The sequence below is a fragment of the Nothobranchius furzeri genome, chromosome 12, assembly GCF_043380555.1.
Source record: "Nothobranchius furzeri strain GRZ-AD chromosome 12, NfurGRZ-RIMD1, whole genome shotgun sequence".
Lineage (NCBI taxonomy): Eukaryota > Metazoa > Chordata > Actinopteri > Cyprinodontiformes > Nothobranchiidae > Nothobranchius > Nothobranchius furzeri.
In genome coordinates, this window is record NC_091752.1 from 59,051,968 (window position 1) to 59,071,319 (window position 19,352).

General features: G+C 40.0%; 1 protein-coding gene across 1 annotated transcript in view; it reads right to left on the reverse strand.

Annotated features, from left to right (window-relative positions):
• Positions 1-5,926: 5,926 nt before the first annotated feature.
• LOC107376447 (fascin-2) overlaps positions 5,927-19,352 on the reverse strand; it is a 32,886-nt gene continuing 19,460 nt past the window's right edge. The window contains exons 2-5 of the mRNA XM_015945551.3: positions 16,495-16,651; positions 16,254-16,375; positions 15,970-16,137; positions 5,927-6,276 (exon numbers count right to left, since the gene is read on the reverse strand). Coding sequence (XP_015801037.1) covers positions 6,071-6,276; positions 15,970-16,137; positions 16,254-16,375; positions 16,495-16,651 — 653 coding nt within the window. The 3' untranslated portion in view covers positions 5,927-6,070. The remainder of the gene's footprint in view (positions 6,277-15,969; positions 16,138-16,253; positions 16,376-16,494; positions 16,652-19,352) is intronic.

Sequence of the window (19,352 nt, forward strand, 5' to 3'; positions counted from 1 at the left end):
GCTGCCTACAACAGAAGAAAAACACAATTAAACACAAATGAAAACCCAATGAGACGGTGGGGGCATCACAACACGTTCAGGACTACCCAAACACCAGTAATTCTTGACTGCACTAACTTGCTTTAGTAAGTACTGTGAACAAATAGTTTCTCCGTGATATTATCCAGCAAGGTCTTGTTTTTGTCAAAACAAGGGTGAGGTAATGAAAAAATAGAAATATTTAAATAAATTAACATTAAAATTATTTATATGCATAATTAAAAAAAACATGTTTTGAAATATATAAAGTGCACCAAACTTGACTCAGTCCATTCAACAATTCTAAATGGACAATTATGTAACTCATCAATTAATTATTTGAAAGGATAATTTGTCAATTAAATGCTGAAAAAAATAAACAATACATAAATGAGGCAAGAACTTTTTAAACTTGATCATACCTACACCCACAAGTCTATTTTTACCTGGTTAAAACCATCTAGCTTATGTGCACTTTTTAAAACACTGCCCAGCAAACATTCGGACGTTTAATGACAGTTGAACGGTCACAACTGTAAAATAATATCACAGGAATTAGGAAAGAGTAATATGACATCAACTCTATGTTACTTGGCCAGACTCGAACCTGGATCCTCCAGAGTGAGAGTCACCTGCTCTCCCAGCTGAGCTATGACAGCAACTACTGAATCCCAGATTTTTTATATTGATAGGTAGAGAGTAAAGTGCGGGGTAAACTAACCAATCAGAGGACAGGGAAGATCTGCCACAGACCACGCCTCCAGAGTGCCAAAACTCCTCACAGCCGAGCGAGCGGAATTAGAAACCGAGCGCGTAGAGGCTGCCGAGCGCGCAGAGAGGCTGCCGCGCGCGCACGTTTTCCTCTGCCGTGTGCTCGTTGGCAACGCGCGCACGCAGGTTTGTCACTTGTGCACATCCTTGTGCGCTCACAGACACAGTTTGCTCCCTCTCAGTGCACAAATGACCTCTCGCCATGTATATTTTCGCTCGCGAGTCCCGTTCACGCGCGCGCTGCCATGTATATTTTCGCTCGCAAGTCCCGTTCACACGCGCGCTGTGGACCCAATGCGCGTGCACGGGTTGTGGCACGGGTCTGACGCAATAGAGATCCACCGGTGACACGGACAGCGGCAGGAGAAGCAGCAGCAACAGCAGAGAGAGAGATCCACGGCCGGAGACGCCAGGGCACAGAGCGCAACACGGCAGGCGGGCAGAGTTGCTCTGCCCCCGCGCGTAAGTAATTGATCAGTGCCTGGCAGTGTTAGAGTTGCTCTCTCTCTGTGAGTGGTCTGGTGCCGGGGACCTATTTACTGCCGGAGTTGTTGTGTGCCACAGGGGCCGGACTGAGGAGGAGGCGGATTGGATCCACCGTGCGGCGATCCTGTGGTTCCCAGACGACGACGCCGGCCTTGGAGGTGATGAGCAGCAACCAGGTTGGTGGAAGCTGCAGGTGTGGTCAGTGATGGAGTAAAAGCTGGTAAGTGGACTGGTGGGGTGATGGAGAGACTATCAAAATAAAATGCATATAAAAGTGATCAGGAATTTATCTATCACGTACCAAAGCTAACGCTAGCACTGTAACAACTGGTAGTGCCCCTAACTAGGTTTAGGACCAGAGGTAATCGGGCCTTTTAGGCGGTAGCTCTACATCTTGTGCTCTCTAACCACAAGTAGTGGAATTTTGACCTTTCCGGGCTTCCGTCCTGGTTACGGAGGAGGGGTTCTTCTCCCAAACAGAAAAACACACTGGTTACACAGTGAATTAAAACATTAGGATTCCCAATGTTTTAATTCACTGCAAAACCAATTAATGTAGGAGAGTGGACGTGTGAGTGAGTGACCATGGTAGAAAGCCCAGCTTGCTGTGAGTGAGAGTAGCGAGGATCTGTGGCTGATGAATGAAAACAAAAGACAAAAAGCATTCGCGACTGAAGCTCTGTTAAAATCTACTGGCGACTCGGTTGCATTTCTATATGAAAGCATGTCATTTTGGCGGTCACAGCTCTGGGAGAGAGAACCGGGCCTGCCCGTCCCATCCACCGCAGATGAAGCTCACCGCTCCGCCCACCTCACAGCTAGAGCGGAGAGAAGCCCATCAGCTTGGATTATACAGATGGGATTCAGTGTGAAATAACGTCAGTTAAATTATTACCTCAGTCTTGTTAGTGTGTTTTCTAGTAGCTAATACTAGAAGTCACAACCATTGACTGTAGAAAAAGTTGCATCTAACGTCGTCAATCATCTTTGAAACTGGAGCGTGATGTTTTGGTGAAATCAGGGTTCGATTACTCATCCTAGTGATGTAATTTCAGTGTTTGTTTGGTTTTTTTTGGGGGGGGGGGGGGGGGGGGGTTCTATCCACTGGCAGAAACATTTCAAAGTCACATAAATTTGAGTTAGAATTTCCACTCACAATTTTTAGATTTGTACCCACATAAAAAAAACTCTAACCTTCAAAAGTATGTTTATTTTTGTATCCACAAACTGAATTAATGACCGGAAAGGTCAAATTTTTCACAGCCAGAAAATTTTCTAAGTCACAGAAATTTTATTTGTATTCACAAGTATTTTCACTCAAATCTTTTAGATTCATACTCACATTTAAAAAAATGCTAACCTTTACAATTTTCAGGCTCACAAATATGACAGGAGAATTTTGTGAATGACACTTACTGAAGGGAAAATATATAAATACAAATTTTAGAATCCTGCACATACCTTTTTGACAGCTATCTTACACCATAAGCCAGAAGGCAAAGCTCTCGATTTACAAGTTGATCTATGTTCCAACCCTTGCCTATGGTTACGAGCTTTGGGCAAAGACCGATATAATGAGATTGCGGATACAAGCAGCCGAAATGAGTTTTCTCTGCAGGGTCTCTTTCTTAGAGATATGATGAGAAGCTCTGTCATCTGGGAGGGGCTCTAAGTAGACCCACTGCTCCTCTACATGGAGAGGAGCTAGTTGGCTTGGACATATAGTTAGGACGCCTCCTGGACACCTCCCTGGTGAGGTTTTCTGGGCACGTCCAACTGGGTGAAGACCTAAAGGAAGAGGCAGGAAATGCTGAAGGGACTATGTCTCTCAGCTGGCCAGGTAAAGCCTTAGGATTCCCCCCGGAGGAGCTGGCCCAAGTGGCTGGGAAGAGGGAAGTCTGAGCCTCCCTGCGTAGACTACTGGCCCCGCGACAACTGGCCAAAAATGGAGGGATGGATGGAGATGTTATTCTATTGTTTTTGTTAAACAGATTACATTAAGTGAACATTTATATATTTTAACTTGCATCATGTTTGTGTTTTAGATGTTGTTCAACACTTTATCGTTTGTCTGGGTCCAGAACAAAGCTGATGACTGGTAGAAAAAGGTTGTTCCAAGTTTTGCTGATGACTGATGGAGGATTTTTGTAAGTCTACCAACCTTGGACGTCTGTCGTCGCCTGAGTCCTGCCCTGGAGAGAATGTATCGCTGTGCTGCACAGGTTGTAAAAAGAGACAAACCACCTTTCATAGTAAATCATATTTTGGAAATTTGACAGAAACATTTATGAAAAGATAAAATGTTTCTTTGCAAGTTGTTACACTTTGTTTAAAGTAATTTTTCATTCAAAATAAATATCCCATTACCTGACTCTAATTTATGTGTAAACATTGAAGTCTCCTGCAGCATCTGAAAACTTAGTGTGACCTTCTGCTGATTCTTCATCACTATCTTCTCTTCATTCTGCTCTTTCTACCAAGTCTGTCCTCCCAGGATCCACGGATTACCTTTTCATTTTCATTTCTTTTCCCTTCCCTTACACTTTTTAATCACAATTTTTACTTTTCCCTCAGAGACTCCAGGCCCAGAGTCCACAGCACGAGTACTTCTGTTTCTTTTGGGCTTCACTGTCATTCTTCAGAACTTTCAAAGACAATAAAGCGTTTTGGTTCCATAGCAAAAAATTTGGCATTGAGCTTTATAGCAAAGGTTAAGCAGAGAATACTTTTTAGTAAAAAAAAAAAAAAAATGCCGACAGGCCCATGCGCTCGTCCTACTCCCTCACCGCCTTTTGATTTCTGTCACTTACTCTAAGTTTGCTTCTCTTTCAGTTGTGGCTTTTTCCTGATATGTTTATCAGGAATAATAAGGATAATCTCCGTCTCTCTAACACTGTAGAGGTCTTTAAAAATCATCTAAAAACTCACCTTTTCATCCAGGCGTTCCCTCCCTAAATGTTTCAGAATGATGGCTTTGTTCGGGTTCACACCTTCACTTTGTTTATACTCATGATTTTATTTTCTACGTTTATCACTGCTATTGTTTTTCTGATGTTTTTATTGGTTAGAGGTATTTGCCCTGATCTTTATCATATTGTACAGCGCTTTGTGATTTATATCTGTGAAAGGCGCTATATAAATAAACTTTTACTTACTTACTTACTTACTTTATATTCCTTGAAATATATGTTTTCCCTGAACTGATTTTGCAGCAAAGCTGACATCAGCCATTTGTGGATTCTCAGCATCACTGATGTGTGCACGCTTCACATACACCTCATTTACTTCCGGTGTTGGGAGTAATACGGTACAAAAGTAATTAATTACTGTAATGCATTGCTTTTTGCTGTAATGTAAGGCATTACAGGGAAAGAAAATGGTAATATTTACTCGGTACAATTGTCAGTAACGTGGTAATTACAATGCATTTTTAAACCCAGAATCAAGATGTGTTCCTTAAAAATTCAAATTGCGGGAAACCCGAAGAAAGATCCAGTATCTGCATATATTACGTCATTTATGGATTCAGCTTTGCGGGCAGAGAGGACGCCGCGGTAACAGCTCAACTACTCCAGTTGCGTCCTGCACGGCCGCTGCAACATTCACAAAATCGCTCCACTAAAACGAAATAATTCACTTGCGATCGTTCATATCGGCGCATATTCTCTGGTATTTTGTGCTTTTCTGACGTGCTTTGCCTCAGCTGAGTTCATAATCTGTGCCCCGGTGATTTCAACTCATTACTGCTGGAGCGCAGCAGTTGAAGATCCCTTTGGCTGATCGTTAGAAAGTAGGAAATCTAGGAAACAGTTTTTTCTGGAAGACGGAGAAAACATGCAGCATGCAGGAAGGTTAGAGAGAGAGAAAGGGCAGGAAATTATTCAAATAAAATCAAGAAAACAAAACAAAGTGCTTGAAAAGAAAAAAATAGGTAGATTTATCCTCAATACACATTTTTACCAGTGAAAAACAATAATATATAAGCATTTAATATTTATACATGTGATAGAATCAGATCACCCCAGAAGTCAGTCCCACATCCAGGGCCGTATCAAGGCATTTGGGGACCAAGGCAAATATAGGCTTGGAGCCCCCACCACCTCACTCCCTGATCAGTTAATATAAGATGGCAGCGTGTTGAGAGTAAATATATATGTCATATGTCATGAGCTCACTGAGCGTCAGATTACCAGATTCGTATTGAAGTTGTTTTGGTGAAAGTAACTTAAAGTAATGCAAAAGTAGTGTAATGCCTTACATTTTAAAATCAGTAATATTGTAATGTAATGAATTACTTTAAAAGGAGGGTAACAAGTAATAAATAATGCATTACAGTTTTGAAGTAACTTGCCCAACACTGTTTACTTCATGTTGCTTTTATTTGAAATATGCAAACTTTACAGCAAAAGCAGCCGCAACAGAAAGCTGCGATGAGCAGTAACACTTTATTTTGCCCAGTTCATTTTCTGACCAGTGTGCAGTGAAACATGTGTATTATACAATATATATCTGAAGAAAATGGGACCAAAAGAAAAGCTTCTTATCAAATTCAATACAATGTGTCTCATCTGATGATATTTGTTGTCATTCCAAAACAAAATATCTAGCATTAACAAAAAGAAAAATACCAACAGTACTTTCTATAGTGTTCACATTTTCTGAATTTTAAAAAAAAATCTCAAATGTGAGATAAAACCAGGCAATTTATGCTCATCAGTTCACCCTTACTCGATCTGTTAAAAGCAGGTCTTGCTCCTTGAACTCTTGTCTTTTTGTAGCACCTGGTGTTAATAGATCAGTACTCCCAGAGGGAAGACACATCAACAGACACACCATCACACATCAGCATGCCTCCCTGGTCTCCACGAAGGTACTTGCCATTAGAGCCCTTGATAGCGATTCGGCCATGTTCTGGGAACTCAAGAAAGAAGTCTTCTGATCTTTCTCCATCTGAGTACACAAGGCCACTGCTTGATATATACCAGAACTTTCCATTTGCACCTGTGGACAGATAAATTACTTTTGAATAAAAATAAATAAGTACATATATTCTGTTGTTTGTGAGTGTGTTTAGATGTTTGTTTTTTTACTTGACTTATTTCACACATAAAGTGTGTCGAGTTGTTGGTAATTTAAAAAATAGCTTGTTAGCTGAACTTTAGCCTCTATCCTTCTTGAACCAACATTATAGTAAAATAAGCAGGTGATGGGTTAGAGTTACGGCGCTTGTAAGCATGATTTGCAGATATGTGGCTGTACAATGCGACAAGCTAACCATCAGCATTTAGGGGGCCCTAAGTCATGCCTAACTGCCAAAGCAATTGAATAAGAGTGAATAACAGTTATTTTCTGATCTCGTTTGATATGTGCCTTGGGTTTCACATTTCATAAAGACGTATATTGATGTACAGAAAACTTATTTTTGACAGGTTAAAGTTAATTTAGGTTTTGTGTGAAAAGACATAGCAGACTACAAATTCTTGTCTGGCCAAATCAACATCATCAAACCAGACACGGAGAAGAGGATAAGAGAAATGGCTGAGAGCAGTGGCGGCTCATCCTTAGAGGGTGCTAGGTCGCTGCCCCACCCATCTTGACAGGAAGAAGAACAAGGAGGTAGGAAATTTTATTTAAAAAAAAATAAAAGAAAACATGAAAATTAAACTAAATGATCTATACATCATACAGACTATAAGTGCTGTGTATAATCTTCTGACATATTTCCTGTTCTTTTGTCTGGCGCAGCAATCTTTACCATTGACCCACACTGTAACTGGTGCATGCACACTGGATCCTCTTCCAACACAAAGATTAGGAGAGCCTTTGGTTGCAGAAGTTTGCGACCAAAACTGGGCGGAGTCTCAGCTCAGGATGTTCACTCGAAACTGCAAGCTCTCTACAGGCCATCGTTCATTTTTTTAATTTTGTAGCTCACTGTTCTTTGATCATTTTAGAGCAGCTGAGTACACATCATGGAGTTTTATTTTAATTTTTTTTATATATATAGATGACCAGAAAATGATGGAATGTGGCATCAGAGACAGGGCCGGATTATCATTGCAGGGGTCCCTGGGCACAATGTGCTTAGGACATTTTAATCGTTACGCACATTGCGGAGGTAACTAAATCAATCAAGAAAAGATTCCCATCAGAACATCAGAGCTTTATACTAGACACTGTGCTGAGCACAGCTCGCAGCGCACATGGTGGACAGTGAGCTGAAGATCTGTAGAGGGGTTTGCAGCGCAGAACCACTGCGATGCGGTAAGATTTCCTCCCACTGAAGCAGTCTGGAAACCCTGTCTCTCTGAGGGATCTGTCACTTGGAAAAATGTTCTCTGATTAAGAAACTTTGGCTGAATAGCGCTTGTTCCCGTCTCAAATGTGGAGACGCATGACACATCCAGTCAGTCTGAGGCAGATTATTTAGAGCTGAGAGGCGCAGAGTTCTGATGGTTGACTCGCTCCAGACAGATGCGTCCTGAGCACGGCCACAGTAACATTCTCAAAGTGTTGCCACCTAAAAAACAAATTTAACACGCGATTGTTTATGTCGGCTCATATCCTTTTATGTTTTCTGTCTTTTATTTGTGCCTGATGTGTTTTGCTGCTGCGGAGCGCATAACCTGTTTCATCCTCCGGTGACTTCATCTCACCGTTGCAGCCGGCGCGCAGCGCACACTCCGCTATTTTTGCAGTCGGTAGATCTTTTTTAACTGCAGTTCAAAGGTAACTCATAAGGTGAATATATATGAAGGCAGGTAGCAGTTTTTCTTTAGGACTGAGAGGAAATGCAGGAAGATAATAAACAGACAGCACAGAAAAATAGTCAAATATAAACAAGTTCGTTTTTGTACCTGGTGGTTGCAACAAACAGACACAATTGAAGGTAATAAGTGAGGAACAGAAAATTAAATGATTTTTTCAATGTTTAGATCAGCAGGAACTCTGAGAGGCTGCAGGCGCATCAGTGAGTTTGCAGCCGCTGCGCAGGGGGAGGGGGGAGAGGGCTGAAGCAGGCAGTAAAGATGCAAAAACTACCGTTGTTAAAAGAAATGTGTGTTAACTTAGAAAATGTGGGCACAGTTTTAATTACTTTTCTACATTTTTCTCCAATGTTAAGACTGCTGCATTCAAAAAAAACACTGCTGCTTGCGTGGGCCCCCTTGTGGCTGTGGGCCCCTGGGCCTGTGCCCAGTTTGCCCATATTATAATCTAGCCTTGGTCAGAGATTTCTAAACACTCTCCAGCATGTAAAAGCAGCCCCAAACAATTTATTGTGACATTGGGACATTGGATTAAATGAGTGGATATTTTTTACTGTAACACAGATTATTATGACCATAAACCAGCAAAGGTAAGACTGAATTTATGCTTTTGACTTGATGAAATTAGCTTTGTTTTTCTGCTGCGTTGCTCCGAGAGTTTTGCAGGTAAAGTAATGGTATTTAAATTGTTGTAAAGAAGAGAATCTGGGTTTTAATTTAAACAGCTGCTGCTGTGGATAGGATCATACTGCATTGTCCCTACTGGGTTTTTCTCAATATATGTAGTTAGCTTTATTTTTTGGCCATTTTATTTAGCAGCTTATTGTCAGTGGGTGATGTGGAGGTAGAACATTATATTGTTTAGATGAGTCTCCTCCCACAAAGTATGTGTGCAGTTTGAATATCTTGGTGAATATTAAGCATGTTTTTGGAACAACTTTGTTGTTCGTGGACCTGATACCAGTCCGCTGGGTTCAAATTATGTAATTTGGTAATTTGATGGTAATTTGGCATCCCCAGTGGTGACATGTGGTTAGCACATCTAAAAGCAGATGGCACAAATGTGCCCTAACAAAAAAAAATAACAATCACCAGCTGCCACTGGCTTTAGTGAGCTTTGAAAATTGCATAAAGCAAAGTAATTTAGAAAATTACCTTTATAGCCCCATCCACTTGCATTCTTTTTTTTTCATTGTTCCAGGGACCCATGAGCCAAGTGGAGGAGACCTAGGCTCCCTATATTGAGCACCTTTACAATCACATCCAACTTCCAACAGTCTTCAGGCAATGTCAGAAAATTTGACCCCAGTTCACTGCCACACTCAAAGATTGAACTTGTGTTAGTGCACATCAGTGTTAATTTCACTGACGAAATATTCTCGTTTTTTTTATTCGTCATGAATATATTTTACCGAACAAAAACTAAACGAAAACAAAGAAAAGGAAAAGGAAAAAGACAAAGACGATGACTAATTTGATCGACATTGTCGTCAACGAATAAAAGACGAGACAAGAATTAGTAGGTTTAAAGAAACATGCCTATTTTAGCCAGAAATACACTCTTTCTCTATTTAGGCTTTTTATCTGCAAGATGAGAAGAAAACAAGGAAACTATATGTGACCCGGGTCCTTACAAATCTTATCTTTCAGAATCAAATTCACCTCTTTAGTTATACATAGCCAAAATTTGGAGATTTCAGGGCAGTCCCAAAAAAGATGCATATAAGTACCGAAGTTGACCTTATACCCAGAAAGGGAACCAAAAATCTCAATGACCGACATAATGGCTGGTATTGATTTATCAGGATTTTTAACAAACAGCAGCACATCATCTGCATACAAGACTATTTTGTATTCAATAGTTCCTATTTTATATCTTGTTATATTATTGTGAGCTCTAATGGCCTCCGCCAATGGCTCGATCACCAGAGCAAACACAAGAGGGGATAACGGATCACCCTGACGAGTTGATCTACCCAAGCAAAATTCTTGTGACTTAAAGAGCAAGTAACGTCTAAATTAACTTTTTTTGCTGATAAACTGTATAAATGAGTGTCTAATAGTGTTTTAAATGTGTGTATTCATTATGTTAGCATTTTGGTGCAGTTTCTTTAAAAATTAAAAATTCTGCCTAAATACCAAAGTATAGCGCCACCTTCAGCTTAAAACATAGAGTTTGAGTCATTTTGAATACACTTTAGCCAATGGCTAAAGAGAAAGATACTACGTAAACCAGTAGAGTACTACGTAGCAGCTCTGTGTCAAAGTTATAAAAGCATCGAGAGTCTCAGCCACGCCTTGTGGCGAGTTGGGAGTTGGATTTGCAAGCGAGTGTAGGAGGTTAGCGGTAGTTCAGCATTAGCATATAGCATTAGCATATCCTAATCTTTAGCATAGCTTTTAGTGTTATACATACTTATTTAGTGTTAGCTTGGCTGTTGGATATTGGAGTTTAGTTAGTGTTTAGCTGTTAGTGTTGTTAGGAAAGTAGTTCGGGTTTAGTGTTCCATATCGTGTTAGCATGGTGAGAAGGTGTAGTGCAGTGGGGTTGCGGTGGCTCTGTGGGGTTGCACTCCTATCCACCGGACTTAGAAATTAGGCACCAGTGATTGCGCACAATTGGTGTACTGGAAAACAGTGAGCTCCCGCCTGGTGCTGTAGTTTGCAACCAGCATTTTACCGCGATTCCTTCCCCAACATGATGGAGTTTGAACTGGATTATTCTGCACGTCTCCGTTTGAAGAGGGAGGCCGTGCCCACCGTGGCTCGTCCGCGATTTAGATGCAGCCCGCTTACTCTGCTCCCCCACCATGGCAGGCTCCAGTCTGAGGTGAGTAAGCTAAATAAAAGTGTTAACATCTTCTAAAGACAATTCCCTACCTAAATGAAAAGTTTGAGAGACGTGGTTCATTTCATTTAGCTAATATCAGTCTGAACTGCCTTTGAGCTAATTTGTCAAGTTCACAAAATGTGGAACGGGATGTAAGGTTAGAATCAGCGGCGAATCGGAACATGTCTCGAAGCCCTGGCCGACGAAATGGTCCACATGACTATTACTGTCAGGCTCAGAGAAAATTCGGGTTGTTTTTGTGTCAGTCGGTAATTCTGCAACAGTGGCTCTAACTAACGTAGCACTAGTTGACAGACAGCATTACAGCGTGAAATCCAGCTTTACACCACAGTGTGACCCGGTTCTGTAAGGAATTCTGTTCAGGAGGTCGCATTTCAGGCTCTCCACATCATATGTGACTGACTTTTACGTTATAATAACTATCACACACTAGGAATGTTATAAAGTGCCTATATAGGACAGTTTCTTTTGTATATTATCTGACTTTATAAACTCCCAACAACAATGTGCTTCTATTTTTTTTTCAGGCTAAATCTACCCAAGACATTGGCTGTCAGACTGATTTAGTAGTCTGCAAGAATGCACTTGTCCAGGCTGACGTGAAGCCTTACCGGCGTAGCAAAGATGAACTATTTTTAATAATCGTCTATGTAAACATTTTATTATCACCTTCTAGTTTTAATTTATTTTACAGATTATTGTTACACGTGATTTTATGCTCTTTTAAACATTTATAAATGTGCTGCTTCTTTGTTTTTTACATAGCCACCCAGTTTAGAGCTCACAGCCTCAGTGTGTCTTGTGACACAGGGACCATGACGGAAATTCATCTTCCAGAAAGACCCAGAGCAGCGTCCACACCCCTGAAAAGACCAAGATGTGAGGTGTCTGCTGTTGATTCTAGCTTCCACCTCAGTGACAGTGCAAGCTCAGTGAACTGTTCAAGGAAAAAAAAATGAAAACATTTCAGAATTTGTAAGATATTACCAATTAAATAAGTATGTGATTACATCATGACATCATGAAGGAGGCTACCGATTCTGCCCCTGACACTTGGTGGTGACGTGTGAGCCGATTCACCTGGTAAATAACTTTTACATTAAATATTTTGTTCTTTGCTATCAAAAGTAAATTAACTAATAACCTGCATTATTGCAGGACACTCAGCAAATTATGGACTCTACACCATGAGGCAGGCACACGTTAATCAGTGTTGCCAACTCAGCGACTTTGTTGCTGTTCCAAATGACTTTTTGACCCCCCTCAACAACTTTTTTTTCCAAAAAGCGCCTAGCGACAAACCTAGCGACATTTCTCAGGACCCGTTGCTACTTTCTGTAGAACTTTCTTGTAGATATTCCCTACAGATTAGCAACAAAGAAACCATTTGCACTGAACCGTTCTTCCAGGAGTAAGGAAAGAGAACGATAATCTGCACATGTGCACGAGGACTGACCAATCATAAACCTTTTTCGGCTAGGCGAAGACAAAGGTACAGCTGCAGAGCTACTACTCCATCTATTGCTGCTGCAGGCTCACGCTTCTACTAGAGATGGCGCAGGCGTCAACCTGCCATCTCTGGTTCTGCAGCCGTCAGACATTTTGGTTTTTCCTGCATTTGGCAAATAAAGTCAACGGGAGTTTCAACTACCGTCCCGTTTACACACGCAGCTCTCATGGCTCATCTGAATTTCCTTCAGTGACACAGGGATGGTTATACCATGGGACACCCGCTCCCTTTTGCTCGGTGTGCCGTTATCATGATGGAGAGAATACACAACAGAGAAGTTGAGAAACTACAAGGTGTAAAAAAAAAAACCCAGCTTTTTAGGAAAATGTCTGTGGGAACGAGGAGAGCAGGTCTGAGGTATATCTTACAACAGAATTGTTAGGATCACCACACCATATCTGTCTTAATGTCACTTTATTGATATTTTTGGAATTTATTTTAAATATCAAAGCTGTTTGGGCCATTTTAATCATACTAATTAATAACATTGACACGCTATGGGGAAAATGAAAGCCAATCTGGCTTGATGACGTCTAGGGCCCGACCGATATGCTTTTTTTGGGACCGATACCGATATAAAACTTTTAACAAAGCCCGATAGCCCATATAATGGCCGATAAATCTCCCTCACAAAAAAAGAAATGAATACAAATGTTCTTAAGATTAAACCCTTGATTCTCTGCCTTTTTGATGCTAACTTATTTCTATATTGCACACCAAAGAACTGTCTCAATAACTCACTAGGGTTTCCAAGTAATGCAAATAAGATTTATTTTGCAATCTCAAAAACAACAGAACACACAAACTCAGTCAGTATAAATGTAACATTCAAGTTTTTTGTTTTCTGAGTCTGTGGAGTTTTACACTTTTGTGTTTTGATCCTTTCCAAAGCAGACAGTATTAGGAAAATAAAAATAAGATACGTTAAATGACTAGTATGTGGCAATGTATAAGCCTTATGTAAAATATAAGGCTGAAAAAATACAATAGATTTATTCTATTGTAGAGAGGGATGTTTATTTTCTCGTATCCCCCACCCCACCCCCACCCCCCACCCCCCCAGCTAGGGACGCAGACACATGGGACCAAGTTCCACCCAGAAACCTGAGATCAGCAGATCACTTGCTTTTGTGCATCCCAAGTATAAATCTCGTAGGGTGCAGGCCTTTGCGTTCGCTGCCCCTAAACTTTGGAATGCTCTCCCCTTAGTGTTCGACAGGCCCCGTCACTGGGTCGATTCAAGTCTATCCTGAAGACCTACTTCTATCATTTAGGTTTTGATCAATGACCAAGCTTTTATTGTTTTTTTTTTTATGTTTTTATTGTGACTTTGGTCTTTTTGCTCTAGTATGTTTCTTTTAAATTTTTTGGTTATCCTTTTTATCTCTTATATGATCTTTATCTTGTTTTTATCTTGGGTTTTTTTCCTTTTTACTACTGTACAGCACTTTGGTCAGCTGTCATGCTGGTTTTAAATGTGCTTTATAAATAAACGGTATGGTATGGTATGGTATGGTATGGTATGGTATGGTATGGTATGGTATGGTATGGTATGTATATTAGTCGACTAAAATAGTTAGGAATTTTAGTCGACTAAAATTAGACTAAAATAAATTAGATGACTAAAACTTGACTAAAATTAAAAATAATTTTAATCAAAAGGCTAACACTAAATTAAAATTCCATGTCAAAATTAACACCGGTGCACATATACATAATGTTGATGCTGCAGCTAATTTTTTGAGACATTACATATGCTTCACAAATTTTTTCCAGGTTAGTTGTTTACAACTTATTTCTTAAAAAGCAAGGACAGCTGGACAGTGTCTAGAACTCAAGAGACTTAGTGACACTCGCTGGGCATGTCAGTATGATTCCATTTGCATACTCAAAAAACTCTCACAGCTGTTGTGGCTACACTGGACGAGATAGTTCACCAGAACACTGGCAAATGGAAGACAAAGGCAAAAGCTCTCAATGCACTTAAAATGAGGTTTGTTCTGCATCTTGTAAATTTTGAGGATATTTAAAGAGACAAATGTTACCATTAATTTCTGGAAATATCCATCAAAATGTTGTTGAAAATGAATGAAATGATGCCCAATCGTTGAAAAATATTGACAGCTTTGTAACATATAACCATAAAAATCTGGTCTACAATACATGGGAGCGGGTCTAAGTCTCTGGGCTACGCCATATTAGATGCCATGTTTCCATCTACGGGAGCCCAGGAGGGCAAAATTTATTTACTGATTTAAAACAAATGGTTACAAAACTTTCTCCATTCTTAAATGCTAAATACTATCAGCATAGGGCGGTTGAGGAGTTTTGTAAAGAGCCCATTTACCTCTTCACTTGTTGCCATTGATGAAAGAGTCTGATGTGCTCATTATTTTGCTAAAGTTAGCACTACCCAGGGCTTTGGACCCTAATGGGCATCCGTTGGTAAGGTCTTACTCCAACAAAAAATACTGCTGTTTGCATTGATTTAGGAATCTACTGCTCCCGTCACCAGGAAAAATACACACTGCCACTTTAATTAATGTCTGATCAACGACAGTCCCCGAATTTAGATCTTGTTGCAGCAAATGACCTGGCCCACTCTGTAATCACTGATGTAACAAAAAACACACAGGTGAAAAATGGGAGACACTCAGAAAAGAAGCAGAAGGCATTTCTATCAACACAGGATTAACATCACAGACTCAGCAATGGCAGAAAAGGCAGCCCCGAACAGCCAAACACCTAGAGCATTTTATTGTAGACACCTCAATAAAAAGAAAGAATGCATACAGCATATTACTAGTCTTTGTGAGTGTGCATGTGCGTGCGTGCGTGCGTGTGTGTGTGTGTGTGTGTGTGTGTGTGTGTGTGTGTGTGTGTGTGTGTGTGTGTGTGTGTGTGTGTGTGTGTGTGTGTGTGTGTGTGTGTGTGTGTGTGTGTGTGTGTGTGTGTGTGTGTGTGTGTGTGTGTGTGTGTCTGCTCTGTCTTCTCGATCCCCAGTGAGTCGTGGAGGATGGCTGCTTATACTGAGCCGGGATTCTCTGGAGGTTTCTTCCTGTTAAAAGGGAGTTTTCCTCTCCACTGTCGCTTTATGCTTGCTTAGTATGAGGATTGCTGTATAGTCACTGACACTAGTCAGTGACTTGATGCAATTTGCTGGGTTCCTTATATAGGAAAAATTATTTCTGATTGGCCTAATGAACTGTCCTGAATTGGAATGTTTATTATGTGAAGTGCCTTGAGACGACTCTTGTCGTGATTTGGCGCTATATAAATAAACTTGAATTGAATTGAATTGAATTGAATTGAATTGAATACTGGGGCAGTGATTCTGAGCACAGCAGCAAATCTGAAATGAAATGGCTGAAAAAAGTAGTGTTAAATGACCTAGTCAAACTCCAGACTAGAAGGAAGTGATGTGATGACAAGTATAACAATAATATTCAAAATATGAACAAGGTCAAAAAGGGCATGATTATCTTGAATGTTTGCATCATGGGCTGTATTAAATATTTGTCCTCATGAGTAAAACTTTAGGTCTTCTATTTTAGAAGGACACTGACTTTTTATATTGTAGGCTCCATTGTTGAAGGTCACAGAGAAGATGTCATAGACAGATCGATTGGCATCCAGAGTGTTGGAGTTCTTGTGGTGACACACAAAGCCATTTTCTCCACGAAGAATCAGCATAGGGCGGTTGATGAGTTTCATCAGGAACAATTCATCATCATCTGTAATGAATCATCTGTTATGATCCAATTGGTGGGCTCACAATGTGCAGCGAATGACAAAAATTTCATATGAACACAAATCTAACGACTCAAGTGAATTGCCTAGATGCACTTACCCACGGTTTCACTGACCGCTGACAGCTGCCCATTCTTCTTCGTGCTCACATACTTCCCATTACTTGCCTTGAGTGCTACTCGCCGCCCCCGCCACTCAATGTCAAACATTGCGTTTACCTCCCTGAGAGCAAGACACAGAAAGACATGAGTACTAGATTACAATATAAATTAATCAATTACATAACAAAATTATTTTTCCTGAATAATTTTTTTTCTTTTACAGCGTTAGAAATTTTTTACATGTCTGTAGCTGTGGACTGGATTTCTCCATGTGTCACTAAAGTCCAGAAGGATCCTCCATTGGTTCGGAACATTGACTTCTTGCTCTCTTTGTCTATCTCCATCTGGAAGGTCTCCATGTCTGTCTCCACATCCTGATTGGCTGAGATACTTACTCCTAGAAAAAAAAAGGAAGGAAAGGACAGGAAATAATTGTTAATTAGTAAGCTCTTGTAACTTCTCATTTTGTGTAATTTTAAATATTTGAATTTTGGTCCTAGATTAATTATTTTCATCAACTTTAATTTTATACAAGCTTTTTCTTTTTATTTATAGTATCTGAACAAATATGTCTGTCATTCTGTAATCAGGTCTTCAGGCCTAAAACATTTTATCAAACAACATTGATTTGCCATTTTTATTGTTTGAATGCTGTTTGCTGCAAGCAGCATTCAAACAACAGTGATCCTGTTTATCTTTATTGTTTGAATGCTGTTCACAGCATTCAAAAAACAATATTCCATTTTTATTTTCTTCTTCTTTATTCTGCTTCCGTACATTATTTGGCACGTATCTCCTCCTACAGTTTTTGTGCTATTTCAACAAATTTGGTATCAAAATGTTCAGCTAATTCAGGTCATGATGGCTGTGGCTTTTGGTATTGATATCTTTTAGAATTTTAAAGTTATGAAGCTTTTTATGAGCATATTTCTCCCATTGGAATACATGTAAAATTCTTCAAATTCTTAAAACTTATGTCCGATCTTTGAACCTTCACTTCTCGGATAGACTTCAACCTAGAATCTTAAATGAATTGCAAGACATTAGGCTTTGTTGGTATGATTCAGCTTCTTGTAAAGTGTTACTGTTTCTAAGAGCTCTGTTTAAGTTTAAGGTACCTTTGGTGATCTTTCAGGAAAAGTGACCACAGATATAATGGAAGAGATAGGAAATGAAAAGTGACTTTTGGCCACTTGGAAGTCCCCTGAATGAACCGATCCAATCAACATAAGATTGCTAACGAGTGGAGAAGTCCTCTCCAGTCACATTTACTCCAATGCACTTTGAGCTGAAAAATGTGTGACTGAAACTCTGACAAAGAGCTGTCTTTCCAGTTTCTGTTCTCCTACAAATAGGGAGTAAATAATATGAGGTTTTAGTCAGGAGAGTACGTGTTTGTCATTTTAGCGGACGCAGGTGAGTTTTAAAAAATCCCTTTATAAAGGAGGATACACCTGAGTTTCCCAACATCTCTGGTAGGCCAGTGGTGAAGTAAAATGCTTCTCATGTGTGAGACCTGGGTTTGAAAACTGTTTGGGCCATTAAAATTTTTCGCTTCTAAAATTCATCTTAAATCATACTTTGCAAGTTAAACATAAACTGACTAATATAATGATTCAGCCCAAATCAACTGTTTTAGCACCACAGAACATAATCTTCTTTGTCTACATTTAACAGAAATGTGGCTGAGTTCAGATGCACCTGTTGTTCTCACAGAGGCCTCTCCATCCAGTGGTTTTAATCTACATATATATAATCCTTCTGATCCTCTTTCAAATGAGTTTTTAAATATTCTGAATTACATGGATTTTAGTAAACATGTCATGCAGCCGACTCACAACAGAGGACACACCCTGGACTTGGTCATCACCCATGGCCTGTCCACCAGTGTGTCCTCTGTTGTTGACTTGGCTGTCTCTGACCACTACTGTGTGTTTTTGAGCATCACCAGTTTTATCCAGCTGGAACCCTCTGTGAGAACTGTAAGGAAGCATCATCTCACCTCTGAAGTGGCTACTGGTTTTCCTGAAGTTTTAGAAAGATCCCTCCCACTCCCAACTGCCTCTTGTGATTTTACTGTCAATGATTTTAATAGTAGACTGAAATCTGCTCTCAACCTGCTCGCTCAAAAATGAAAATAACCTATATTCAAAACGTGCTTCACCGTGGAGAAATGAAAATCTAAAGAAACTAAAGAGAAACTGCAGGGTCGCAGAGCGGAGATGGAGAAAGAATAAAATAACTATAAATCATATATACAAAGCTACTTAAATCATATAATAACGCAGTAAGAAATTCAAGAAATGCATACCTTTCCAAGCTCATTCTAGACAATAAACACAATCCCAGAATACTTTTTTTCACTATAAACAACACTGTAAACCGTACATCCAATTCACTTCAGAAAACCCCCTCTAATGCTCTCTGTGAGGAGTTTGCAGCCCACTTCAGAGGGAAGGTAGACATCATCAGAAGGAATATTTTATCGTCCCTAAGCAAGGGCGTCAGTTTGTTGTCAGACTTGCTGGAGACAATAACCATACACTTGAGTGGGGTTTAAAAATTGCTGGGGACAATAAAGTAGGCTAGCTGCACAGGGGTCGGCACCCCGCGGCTCTGGAGCCGCATGCGGCTCTTCCATCCATCTGATGCGGCTCTCTGTGCTTGTAAAATAATGAATGGATATTTAAATAAAAAGCTTTATATTTTACTGCATTAATTTTACATCTGTATGCCAATTCTAAATGTAAAGATTGTCTGCGTAAACCTGAACAGGTCCAACCCGGTCTTACTGTGAGACCGGGTTGACGCGTCACGCTTGTGCTCGCAGCGTTTTAAAAAGAAACGTATGACAAAAGTGGCATCTGCTCAGTAAAACCATCAACAGGGTGAAAAATACCAAAAATTGTAGGCAGAGACGGGCTACAACTTCTGGATCCATTTTATATAAATCGTTTTATTGATTATCATCTTATGAAAGATAACTTTGACGTACACGAGTGACCAGGCGCGTTGCAAGCTTTTAAAAACTGTGGGGGATGTTGTCTGTGCCTAAAATAATTTGATGTTATTCATCTTGTTAGTTTAATTTCCATAAT